The 12,694-nt window shown below is 49.5% G+C and overlaps 1 protein-coding gene across 3 annotated transcripts in view; it reads left to right on the top strand.

The window, feature by feature from the left end:
- The window catches only part of SYT17 (synaptotagmin 17), a 161,523-nt gene that overhangs the window by 103,442 nt on the left and 45,387 nt on the right, over positions 1-12,694 (top strand). For all 3 annotated transcript variants that reach the window (XM_073542948.1, XM_073542947.1, XM_073542946.1), the window contains one exon: positions 2,043-2,163. In XM_073542948.1, the coding sequence (XP_073399049.1) occupies positions 2,043-2,163 (121 nt within the window). The remainder of the gene's footprint in view (positions 1-2,042; positions 2,164-12,694) is intronic.

Here is a 12,694-nt window from a genome sequence, read left to right as displayed (position 1 = left end):
GAGCTGCTGCAACCCCCCAACCTACTGTCTCCTTCCCCACCATCCTGTAGAATGTAAGCCCGAAAGGGCAGGGTCCTCTCTCCCCTCTATATCAGTCTGTGATTGTTAGTTTGTTTACTGTAAGTGATATCTGTAATTTGTATGTTACCCCTTCTCTCGTGTACAGCACCATGGAATCAATGGCACTATATAAATAAATATTAATAATAATAATAATAATGCCCTTCAGGAGTGGTAAAGGCAGTCTTCCACTCATCCCCTTCCTTGATCTAATCAGATTATAGGTTCACCTGAGTTCCAACTTAGAGAATCATTTTGCCCAAACAATCTGATTAAATAAGACGGGAAAAAGTGGTAGAGGATACGGCACAGTATATGCATGTACACATTACACTTCTTGATATAGAATACGCAGAAAAACAGGAATATTCACATTGCACACATGCACATATTATGCACACAGACTGCTCACAAACACATATAAATTATGCATATGCGTATGCATGTACACAATATAACCCACATTATGCAGATACACATTAAGCCAATACGCTAAAAAAAGAGAATGGTCCGCACCTCCCAAAAATCACACAATGATCTAATGCTGCTAGGCAAAAATATATATAATTGAACATGAGGTTCTTAGTTTAACATTCTGTTCAGACTGTATGAAGACCACCGCCACGTCACGGCGAACCTCTCAGTGGGTCCTAACTTTTATCGCCTTAAAGGAGGGGCGTCGTGCTCTAACCAATGTCACAGCGACAATGCACCACATTAAGCTAATATACACATTGTGCATATATGTACACAGGACCTGAATCAAGGTGTTTTCCCCAGAATTATGGTGTAAAACACCCTGAATGTCGCCAAAAAATGTTTGCGACTTGAAGTTGCTCAATCATTTTGCGACTTTTGGCCATGTAGTCCCGGTCAGCTTTGCCAGAGTGGATGGAGCAAGGGTGTGATGGGGAGTAGTGATGGGCGAGTAGCATCGTTGCGAGGGTCTCCCCTAGCATGCTCGGGTGGTCTCCGAGTATTTTGGCGTGCTCGGAGATTTAGTTTTTGTCGTCTCAGCTGCATGGTTTGAGACTTATAGACAGGCTAAATACACGTGGGAATTCCCTAACAGGCATTCCACACATGTATTCAAGCTGTCTAGCAGCCTCAAATCATGCAGCTGAGGTGATGAAAACTAAATCTCCGAGCACGCCAAAATACTCGGAGACCACCCGAGAATGCTCTGGAAAACTCAAGCAACGAGTATACTCGCTCATCACTAATGAGGAGTGATGAAGCCCACCCAGTAAATTGAACACAATTTATGCCAATTTAATGTGTAAAATTACCCTGTAAATGTTCTTGTGTCCGTGACTGGAGTAAAAGTTGTGGAGGTGCATGACACTTGTAATATATGGGGGCATCTTACTCCAGTGGTACCTTCATTAAAAGGCTCAGGACTTATATTGATGGCCTATTCAACATATCTGATCAGTGGGAGTGCAGCACCCAGATCCCCCACCAATAAGCAACATATCATGACGGGGAAACAAGTGTCGAGTAGATCGGCACAGATTTAACTTTCTTGGTGGGGGCTCTCCTCCCCTATGGGCCCCTGTAGAGGTGAACCAATGGTATGCCTGCCCCGGACCCTATTGCTATTTTCCCTGTTAGGCCATGTTCACACATTCAATATATGGTTAGTTTTTTACCTCAGTATCTGTAAGCCAAAACCAGGAGTGGGTGATAAATACAGAAGTGGTGACGTGTTTCTATTATACTTTTCCTCTGATTGTTCCTCTCCTGGTTTTGGCTTACAAATATTGAGGTAAAAAATTTACCAAAATACTCAACGTGTGAACGTGGCCTAAAAGGGCTTCAGATATTGGCGTGACTCCACCACCAATTAGATTTCTCTACTTTAGAGTTAATATATAGATCTACAGCTTGTTAGAAAATTTCAGTAAGACCATCCGGGGCTGAGGTAACGCCCTGGAGAAATCTGCCACTGGATGTCTTGCTCATATATCTTCTTGTTTCAGAATGAAGTTGAGCTGGGAGAGCTGCTTCTGTCTCTTAATTACCTGCCAAGTGCTGGAAGATTGAACGTGGATATTATCCGAGCAAAACAGCTTCTTCAGACTGATATGAGCCAGGGATCTGGTAAGTCTTGGGCTTGCTAATGTCTCTGTCTAAGGTCTCGTTCAGACGTTCAGTATTTCAGATCAGTATTTGTAAGCCAAAACCAGGAGTGGGTGATAAATACAGAAGTGTTGACGTGTCTCTATTATACTTTTCCGCTGATTTTCCCACTCCTGGTTTTGGCTTACACGTGTGAACGTGGCCAAAAAGTAAAACACAAACTTCTGCATTTTTGACTCTATCCTGTTCTTGGCTTACAAATGCTGATGTTAATTACTGACCAAATTACTGCTGTGTGACGGAGCACACACTGACAAATGAAAGTCAATGTGGAATTTCACAAGAATGTTTTTTACACATGGACTGATGGTCTGCGAATAAAAAAATTGCAGTATGGACTATTTTGACCTGTATTTTGGATCATACTCACCCATTATAAGTCGTTGGGTGCACAAAAACCGAATCACATGGGGTTTTGATCCATACAGTATCTGTTGTTTTTTTTTACAGATCCATTACAGTAATTAATATAGTAAACTATATTTTGCCTTTTATTGTTTAATCATTTGTTTATGATGACAATACAAGTAGCATACTGATGACAAATTTTCTGTCTGGATGAAAAATTGACTTTTTTGCATATACTGCTCCATTCTGGACCAGTCGCAGATCTCCTGAACCGAACTCAGCAGCCACACCTTTGCGTATAAGGCCGGCTTCAGACATTCATTTAGGTGTAGTTGTCGCAGGTACACGGGATGCAGTGACGAGACGGAAGCCGGAGTGAGCTTAGAATGCAACCTTTATATATAGGGGCTATCTCGAGTAACTAGCAAGCTAACAACACATGGATTAAAACAATAATACATAGGTAACACAATAATAACTACCCGGTTGGAACTGGTAACTATGAGGCCGCGGTATGGCCAACCAAGGGTCTTAGAACTACGATTGATCAACTACAAGGTGTCACTTATCCTCCTCTGATGTCCGGCAGAGTGGTGGTCAGTGTTTATTCGGTGTCTCAGCCGCTGGGCCCAGCCCACGAGGAGTTGACGCAAGCTTCTGGCGTTCCTATGCCCAGGTGGAGCGAGGGCACAACAGGCCCTTGAAGAGTTCCTCTGCGTTGTGCCTCCCAGCGGAGGTGGGATGGCGGTGGCCAGAGCCCTGAACGTGTAGGCCGCAGCCGCAGGCTGGAGTCGGGCAGCAATGGCCGTAGGTGGCGGCAGGCAGGCTGCAGCCACAGGTCGGAGTCGGGTAGTGGCGGCCACGAGCGGCAACAGGCAAGCTGCAACTGTGGGCTGGAGTCGGGCAGTGGCGGCCGCGGGTGGCAGCGGGTAGGCTGCAACCGCGGGCTGGAGTTGGGCAGTGGCGGCCGCGGGTGGCAGCGAGCAGGCCGCTACTGCGGGCTGGAGTTGGGCAGTGGCGGCCGCGGGTGGCAGCGAGCAGGCCGCAACTGCGGGCTGGAGTCGGGCAAAGTGGCGGCCGCAGGTGGCAGTGGGCAGGCCGCAACCGCGGGCTGGAGTTGGGCAGTGGCGGCGGCGGGTGGCAGCGGGCAGGCCGCAACCATGGGCTGGAGTCGGGCAGTGGCGGCTGCGGGTGGCAGCGGGCAGGCCGCAACCACGGGCTGGAGTCGGGCAGTGGCGGCCGCGGGTGGCAGCGGGCAGGCCGCAACCGCGGGCTGGAGTGACGGGAGCCGTTTGGCCGGCATCCCTCGGCTGGGCTGCTCGGTGCTGGCTCCTCCCTGACCGTGGTGAGTCCCCCTCCAATCTCTCTGGTCGTCGCTCACTCCTTCTGGCTCTGGCTCTCTGGTGCCACCTAGGCTTCCTGGTCCTTCTCTCCCACTCTGTCTAGTTCCCCCTGCTGGCATTCTCAGTTCCTTTTATACCTGTGTGGTAGGGGGCCGGATTGGGGGGTGGTCCACTGCTTACCAGGACCGGACGCGGAAAAGACGAGGCAGAATTCAGTTGTAACAGATCCGGGTTTATTTGCCGTCCTCCTGACGACCTTTGCCATGCACCGCAGTTCCTTTACAGCTCTCCGTTTCCAGGCCCGGGTACCTTTCACCTCTCCTTTAGTCGTGATGACATCCCTCGTGGATCTTTCACTGGGGCTGTCCTAGACCAATCTACCGCCAGCGCTTCACCTGCCCGAGGTCGTCGTCCAGTCTGTACTCCCGGGGCCTCATCTGTCCTGCGGTATGTCGTGTCAGGGCCACCCCCCTGACTGTCTTCTCTTATCAGTCCCCTGGTCGAGCTCTTCACCGTTCTCCGTCTTTTGTCCTGAGTCCTCCTCTGTTGAGCTTCTCCCGGGACTAGCCTAGCCTCTGGAACCCCAACCAGTCCTATTTATCACCTCTCTCACTGGGAATTTTCCTCCTGGGTTCCTATCTCCCCGCCCCCCATGACTAAGCAGTTTCTATAGCCGTAAGCTGATGTTAAGTCCTGAACTACATTCCCCCCTGCCATCTTGTGGTCAAATTTCAGTACTGCACTCCGTTTTCTGTCTCTCCCTGCTGTTACCTTTCTGTCATTGCCAATCTTCGTCTGTAGTGCACAAATCATCCCCTCCTACTTCCAGTCAAGTCAGTCCATCAAGTCACCTTCCCCACACTCCCCCTTCCTTTGTCCATTGTCGTCCCGACAATCATACTCCCTACCTACGTCGTCCTAAAGCTTATCCACAGTCTGTTGTCGGACTGGTCGTTGGGCCAAACCCGCCACCCATGGGGGCCGAACCAAACTGGGAGCACCATGCTCCGAGCAGCCTACTGCTACTCGCCGGCGCGCACGCCACATGACAACTTCTTTCAGGTTGGCGAGGTCCACCAGGACTACTCTACGGCATGTACCTCCCACTACTCTCCCCTTCTACTACCTTCGGTTGTCTGGTACGCCATGACTGAGGCCTTTTACCTACCAGGTCATCATTGGCACCCGCCCGTCCTTTTGGGGTGTCAGTGGTGTCAGGGACCTGACTGACGGACCACTGTCTGGTTCAATGTTCTTTGTCTCTCCGTCCTTCACTTAAAGGAATCATGGTCGGCATCTTCGTCACATCTACCTCGTACCCGGGACCTGTTACACACACATTTTTCTTTTTGTTACACACACATTTTTTTCTATACATACTACACATTAATTCAACTTTTAGTCTACCATTACCTCTACTTTAATAACAATAGGAGTTACTCAACCGGAGTAACCCCTTTTTCTTTGTTTGCTGTTTTTTTTTTTTGTCTTTCTTTTTTTCTTTAACTCCTTCTTTAAACACACTATTTCAAACATAAAATGGAAGTACTCCCCCTTCCTTTAAAATTAACACTTCCCCCTTCGCATCCCCACTATATCAGGAGAAAACAATAAACAATAGAAACATTTTCCTTAACTTGGACGCATAACTGTCCTTTTGGGCCTGCACAGCGGTGCAGCGAAATCCCGGTAGTCCGGGCCATCTCCTGATAGCCGATGTTACACCAATTCAGCAGGGAACTCCACAGCCGTGGAGCTCCCGGGATGTCTCGACTGTTCCTGGGCCCCGAGTGTTCTTTTTGCCCAGGACTCAGGGGTCATCTCCCTCCTGAGAGATGAGTCAAAAGGGGTAGAAGGGGTCGAAGTTGGTTCCACGGTGCGCGTTCCGCGCCATTTCTCTACTTGGGGACCAGCAGTCCACCACCGGTGGTGGCGTGGACGTGCTCATCTCTGTCGACGTGGTGGCTTCGCTCCATCCGGCCCCCAGCTCCTGCAGTTCCAACCGCAGGTGTGGTACCGGGGTCGTTTACCAGTGAGAAGTGGAGCGGCGAAGCTGGGGCCTGCTAGTGTGGATGGCAGATGGCTCCGCAAAGGCGGCGGAGCCCGATGACCCTGCCGAAGCCGCAATCCGGAGTGGGGCCGGAGCAGACACGGACCTTGATGGGCAGGCCGCAGCCGCAGCATGGAGTGCTGCAGAGGCAGCCCCGGATATCGGTGAGCAGGTCGCAGCTGGAACCATGAGCGAGGCAGGGGCGGCCGCGGGTGCTGCCGGGTAGGCCACGGCCGGCTCCGCAAGCAAACCAGAGGCGGCCGCGGAGCAGGTCGCAGCCAGGGCCGAAGATGGAGCAGCAGTGGCTGTCAGCAAGGAGGCCATGGAGACAGACGGCCCAGCCTCCGCGGCGGACTGGAGCAAGGTCACGGCAGCGGCAGGCCGAGACAGGTAGGCCGTCGCCGGGGTGTGAAGTGCGGCAGGGGTGGCCACTGGTCTGCTCCGCGCCGGCGACGCGGGATAGGGCGCCGCCGAGCGGGGTGGCTGGGGATCGTTGGCAGAGGCGTCGGTCGGCCCGGCGAGGGCCGCGGAGTTATCCGGGGTTGGGGACACTGGAGAGCGGGAGGTTGAGTGGGGAGGCCGAGGGCCGGTGTCGGGGCCCAGAGGCCTGTCTTGTATACGGAGCGTGGGGATGGGATCTGCCTGAGATGCCGCCGGCGAGGCCGGGGGAACGCTCACCTTCCCGGCGCCGTGGCTCCCAGCAGGCTTTCCCGCAGCCCCTCCAACAGCAGTCTATCTTCACCCCGCCGTCTGGCAGGGCCAGCCTCCAGGCCCGATGATTCCATGGGGAGGCTCCCTGAAGATTCCTTCAGTAGCTGTTCCAGCGGGGCCTGTCGTCGCTCCTCTGATGACAGCCATTGATCCGGAACAAAGTCGCAAATTTGTAATCCACAGGTGAGCAAATTTGTAGTCCACAGGTGAGCGACTTAAGTCCTTGTGGGGTTCTCCTGGCGCAGGCCTTGCCGCTGAAGGTAGAGTATTGGAGGCGGCGATCCTGCCAACTACGACAAATGTGGTAGGGGGCCGGATTGGGGGTGGTCCACTGCTTACCACGACCGGACGTGGCAAAGATGAGCCGGAGGCAGAATTCAGTTGTAACAGATCCGGGTTTATTTGCCGTCCTCCTGACGACCTTAGCCATGCATCGCAGTTCCTTTACAGCTCTCCATTTCCAGGCCCGGGTACCTTTCACCTCTCCTTTAGTCGTGATGACGTCCCTTGCGGATCTTTTGCTGGGGCTGTCCTAGACCAATCTACCTCCAGCGCTTCACCTGCCCGAGGTCGTCGTCCAGTCGGTACTCCCGGGGCCTCGTCTGTCCTGCGGTACGTCGTGTCAGGGCCACCCCCCTGACTGTCTTCTCTTATCAGTCCCCTGGTTGAGCTCTTCACCGTTCTCCATCTTCTGTCCTGAGTCCTCCTCTGTTGAGCTCCTCCCGGGACTAGCCTAGCCTCTGGAACCCCAACCAGTCCTATTTATCACCTCTCTCACTGGGAATTTTCCTCCTGGGTTCCTATCTCCCCGCCCCCCATGACTAAGCACTTTCTATAACCGTAAGCTGATGTTAAGTCCTGAACTACACTCCCCCTGCCATCTTGTGGTCAAATTTCGGTACTGCACTCCATTTTCTGTCATTGCCAATCTTCGTCTGTGGTGCACAAATCGTCCCCTCCTACTTCCAGTCAAGTCTGTCCGTCAAGTCACCTTCCCCACACCTGCTCTGCCCCCACTCCTTCTAGAACTGTCCCTGGTCTGTCCTCTAATTATGTCTCCCGGAAACAGTTTCCCTAAGAACCTTGGTGAAAGTCTCCTTGGTTCCAGTCAAATTACACAGTGGGGACTCTCCCTCCTACACTGGTCACGTAGATCACGTACTAATTACAATGAATGTTTCTTTTCACATGTCCTTTATTTTTGCAGACTGACTGTCCGCAATTTTTTTATTTTTTTTTAAATTGAGAAAACATCCTACATTTTTTTGTGTTGTGGATCAAATTCTCAAATGCAAAGCAAAGGCCCTGAAAAAAAACGGATTGAGCTCTCATGTCATCCATATGCTGTCCGTACTTTACTGTTTAAGGCTACGTTCCCACAAAGAGCTTTTGGTGAGATTTTGATGTTGCAGATTTTCTGCACCATTTCTGCACCCATTAGGTAAAACAGATTACTTGCATTTTTTTGAAAATATGCAGCATAAAAAAATCACCAAAAACTCACTGAGGAAATGTAGCCTAATGGAAAGGAGGATCTAAGATGTTTTTTTCATATATGAAAAAGGGATGCAACAAGAATTGGAAAAACTGGCACATTATAGTCAGCATCGATTCACAGCTTGTTCTAGTGATCGCTGGGGGTCTCAGTAGTTGCACCCTTACTGTTTTATCATCTATTTGTGCTGCATATAGGTGATAAATGTGCTGGTCTAAAATTCCTATATATATATATATATATATATATGTATACCCCGCCCACCATTCCAGGAGTAAGCAGCACTGAACATGAGCTCCTGAATTTTCATCACTTTATACCTTGTAATGAGGAAACTTTAGGACACAACCTGGATAAATTCATCCCCGTGGAATACAGAAGTGAGCAGGACGGAGCCGGACTAAAGATTTTATGAAAAAGGAGGAAAAAATAAGTTCCAAAGGAGAAAACAAGAATCCCCTGGAGGACAGACAGCAACCACCAGGCAGCACCAGGTCTGACATCCAGAGGACAGCACCCGCAGGTAGGACCATCCTCAGCCTCACCACACTCAGAATCTTGCTAGAACTTAAAACTATCAGAAATAAGAATTAGAATTAGAATTATAAAAATGGAAAATGTTAATTTGGAACAAGGGAAACTGAACAAAGTAAATGTTGATAGAGAGCCGGAGACACAAGGCAGCAGGGGGTCTAAGATCGTGGAGATAACACACTCTGAAGGGCAGAAGAACAGTCATGCAAAGAAAGCCATAAAAACTGCCACAATTAGAGAAAACCCTGAGACCCTGTATGCAGACTTCACATCTAGTGAGGAAGAGAAAAGGAAAACCAATGTGTTATTCTTCACAGAGCATCTCCGAGCCTGGTACACCGCCCTGTGCAAGCTATATCAACACACAACCAAGTCTGATACCAATAATAGCCGGCAGATCAGAGTCAGAAACCATGAAGACGACGAATGCAGCTCACTCACCATCACTCTGTACAACAGTGGCACCGTCCTGGTGCAAGGGACTGAGGACAATCTGGGGCAATTTGAAGACAGGTTCCCTCATATTAAACTCCAGGCCCAATCCCACAAAGAACAACAAACCCCAGCCACCTCTGATATCCACACCATTACAGCCACCTCTGATGTCCACAGGCCTACAGAGACCTCCAGAGACACCACTGCCCCCAATGCTTCACACCCCTCACCCCAGACCCTCAGAGACTGTTTATCTCAATTAGAAAGAGAATTTGTACAATTTAAGGAAGAACATCTGAGAAACACTGGTGACAGAAATGCGAATGACCACATAGTTACTGAGATAAGCAAACTGAAATGTGAATACAGGTCATCCCTACAGCAAATACGAGCCGCAATGTGTGAACTGCAGGAAGAAAATGCCATGCTGAGACAGGAGATAGAAAAGCTGAAAGCACCAACACCTGGACATCTGAGCCAGGAGGGGGCCATGGAAACGAGGAGTGGAGAGGACATGACCTCCACTGGCCAGGAGGCTGAGAGGCCAAACAACCCCAATATGGAGGAACCGGAGTCTAATCAAAGTGAGCCAGAAACAAGACCCATAGAAGAGAGAAGAGAACCTGCTACCAGCATAATCTCCAGCACAGACCCCCATCAGCAGCCACATCCCCCACCAACAACATCACAAAGTCCTGACACCATCCTCATAATGGACTCAAATGGGAAATACCTGAATACAAGGCGGCTATTCCCAGAAAAAAGGGTCAAAAAAATCCGCTGTGCAACTATTGAGCAGGTGACAGCGGTCATCAATAATCCACGGTTTTCCAACCCAAACCATATCATTATACACACCGGCACAAACAATCTGCCAGACCAGCACCAGCAGATCTCAGGAGAACTGGCCCAACTAGCAAAGACGGCACAACTAAGATTCCCAGACAGCAAAATCATCCTGTCATCTCTGCTCCCAAGAAAGGACATATCCAACCACACCATCCAGAACATCAATATGGACCTAACAGAAAGAATGAAATCTGTGCCAGGAGTGATTCTGGCCCAACACCCCTCCATAAATCACCATCACCTCTATGACAGTAAGCACCTGAACAAATCAGGGGTCAGCCTTCTGGCCAAAGAGCTGAAGGACATTGTACTAAACAGAGACCACCCTAGGCCTGGAGCCAACACCAACCAGAATCCCATGAAAAGACCCCCGACAATAAGAAGGAAAGAAACAACAATTATATCAAAGGAAGCTGAAAACATACACCCTCACCCAAAATTGGACCATCAGAGGAGGAGACCACCATGGAGGAGTTCACCGACCTCACACAGAGACATGCGAAACAGAGGCATACAGAGCAGAGATATACAGAGCAGAGATATGGAGGAGATAAAGACTCTACTCAACACAGTGTGCAGGAAACTAATGTGACTGGACGGAAACAACACCATTAATAAACCAGTCAGAGATCCGGTGTGTCCTACACAGCCATACTCATTACAAGGTATATACACCCAAGATATATAGAAAAATGACCTCACTTACAATCAGCAGCTGGAATATTCAGGGTCTCAACACCTCGGCCTTTGGATGTAAAACAAATGACCCTGACTTTATACAAAGACTGAGAAATATAGACATTCAGATCCTCCTGGAAACATGGACCAGAGCCGAAGACGAATCTCTGGTGCCCATCGGATACAGGGAAATCTCTGTCCCTGCCCTGAAAAATAAAAACATCAAACAGGGTCGGAGCTCAGGAGGAATACTGATCTGGCATAAAGAGGAGCTCCATCAGTACATCAAACCCGTGAAGAGAGGAGGCAGCCACATATGGATCAGGATCAGCAGCTCCAACCTCACCTCTCAGTCTGATGTCTATCTCTGCGCCACCTATATACCACCGCCAGAGTCACCCTACTTCAATCCAGACTGCTTCGAGATCTTACAAAGAGAAGCCGCCCACTATCAGGGCCTGGGCAAAGTTCTCATCTTTGGAGACCTCAATGCAAGAACAGGGAGAGAAAACGACTTCCTGACCACGGATGGGAACATCTACATATTTGGAGCAGAGAATAACGGCCAAGACTCAGTAGTCACAGAGAGAAACAGCTATGACAGTACAGTCAACAAAAGTGGTAAAAAGCTCCTGAACGTATGCAGAAGTTTAGGACTTCATATTCTTAACGGACGAACCAAAGGAGACTCCTTAGGGAGGTGCACACTAAACTCCCATGTAGGGAGGAGTGTAGTAGATTATGCCATTACAGATATGAACCTGGCAAATATCAGCGCCTTCATAGTCTCCCCACAAACGCACCTGTCAGACCACAACCAACTTCTTCTGTACCTGAAATCTACAGAGAAACCATCCACTCAAAAGCCACAGCAGAGCGGCCTCTTCACCCGGCCTCCATCCTATAAATGGCACAAAACGTCGGCATTAAAGTATAAAGAGGTTCCCAGCAGACCTGAAATACAGCGGATGCTCCACCACTTCTACAACTACGAGTACCAGCCTAACCCAAAGGGAGTGAGTCAAGCTGCAAAAGACCTCAACAATATATTCTATGCAATGGCCAGACTGTCCGACCTTAAAAAAGTCAACTACAAGAGACCAAAAGAAAAACAGATCAATGGATGGTTTGACAGAGAATGTAAAGCCGTACGGAAGACCCTGAGAACAGCCTCAAACAAGAAACACAGAGACCCCAACCACCCGGGTCTGAGGGAAGCCTATGAAACCATACAAAGGCAGTACAAAACCATCCTCAGGAGGAAGAAGCAGAGTTACATCTCCACCAAACTTAACCAACTCCAAGACGCCCTCCAAGACAACTCCTTCTGGGAACTATGGAACCACATGGGCACAAAAGACAAGAAAAACAACATCCATATCCAAAATGGCAACATCTGGCTCCAGTACTTCAGAGACCTCTATAAAGACATTCCAAAGGAAGAACTAAGCCAAGAACAGGAAAACATAATGGCAAAACTAAAAGCAATGGAGGAAAAAGTAAAAAATTTCCAAAACCCCGTGGATGCACCTATTACATTACAGGAAGTAGCAGAGAGAATCTCTTCCATAAGATGTAGAAAAGCCGGTGGCCTGGATGGAATCCTACCAGAAATGCTGAAGTACAGCCCACCAGAAATACAGGCCGCGATGGTTAAACTCTTCAATATTGTGCTAAGTGCCGGCTACTTCCCTCCTACCTGGAATCAAGGCCTCATCACACCCATCCACAAGAATGGGGACAGGTATGACCCAGCCAACTACAGAGGAATATGTGTCAGCAGCAACCTGGGAAAACTGTTCAACAGCATCTTGAACAAGAGGATCCTCAGTTTCCTCACCGAGCACAACGTCCTCAGCAAGAGCCAAGCAGGGTTAATGCCAAACCACCGCACTACTGACCACATCTACACCCTGCACAGCCTCATTCAGAGCCACGTCCACAATACAAAGAACGGGAAGATATACGCCTGTTTCGTGGACTTTAAAAAGGCCTTTGATTCGGTGTGGCACCCAGGCTTATTCCTGAAACTGCTGGAGAGCGGAATAG

Source organism: Dendrobates tinctorius, unplaced genomic scaffold, assembly GCF_039654945.1.
Source record: "Dendrobates tinctorius isolate UK_male_01 unplaced genomic scaffold, ASM3965494v1 ptg000129l, whole genome shotgun sequence".
Lineage (NCBI taxonomy): Eukaryota > Metazoa > Chordata > Amphibia > Anura > Dendrobatidae > Dendrobates > Dendrobates tinctorius.
Note: the sequence above shows the minus strand (reverse complement) of the source record. Positions and strands in the feature narration are given on the sequence as shown.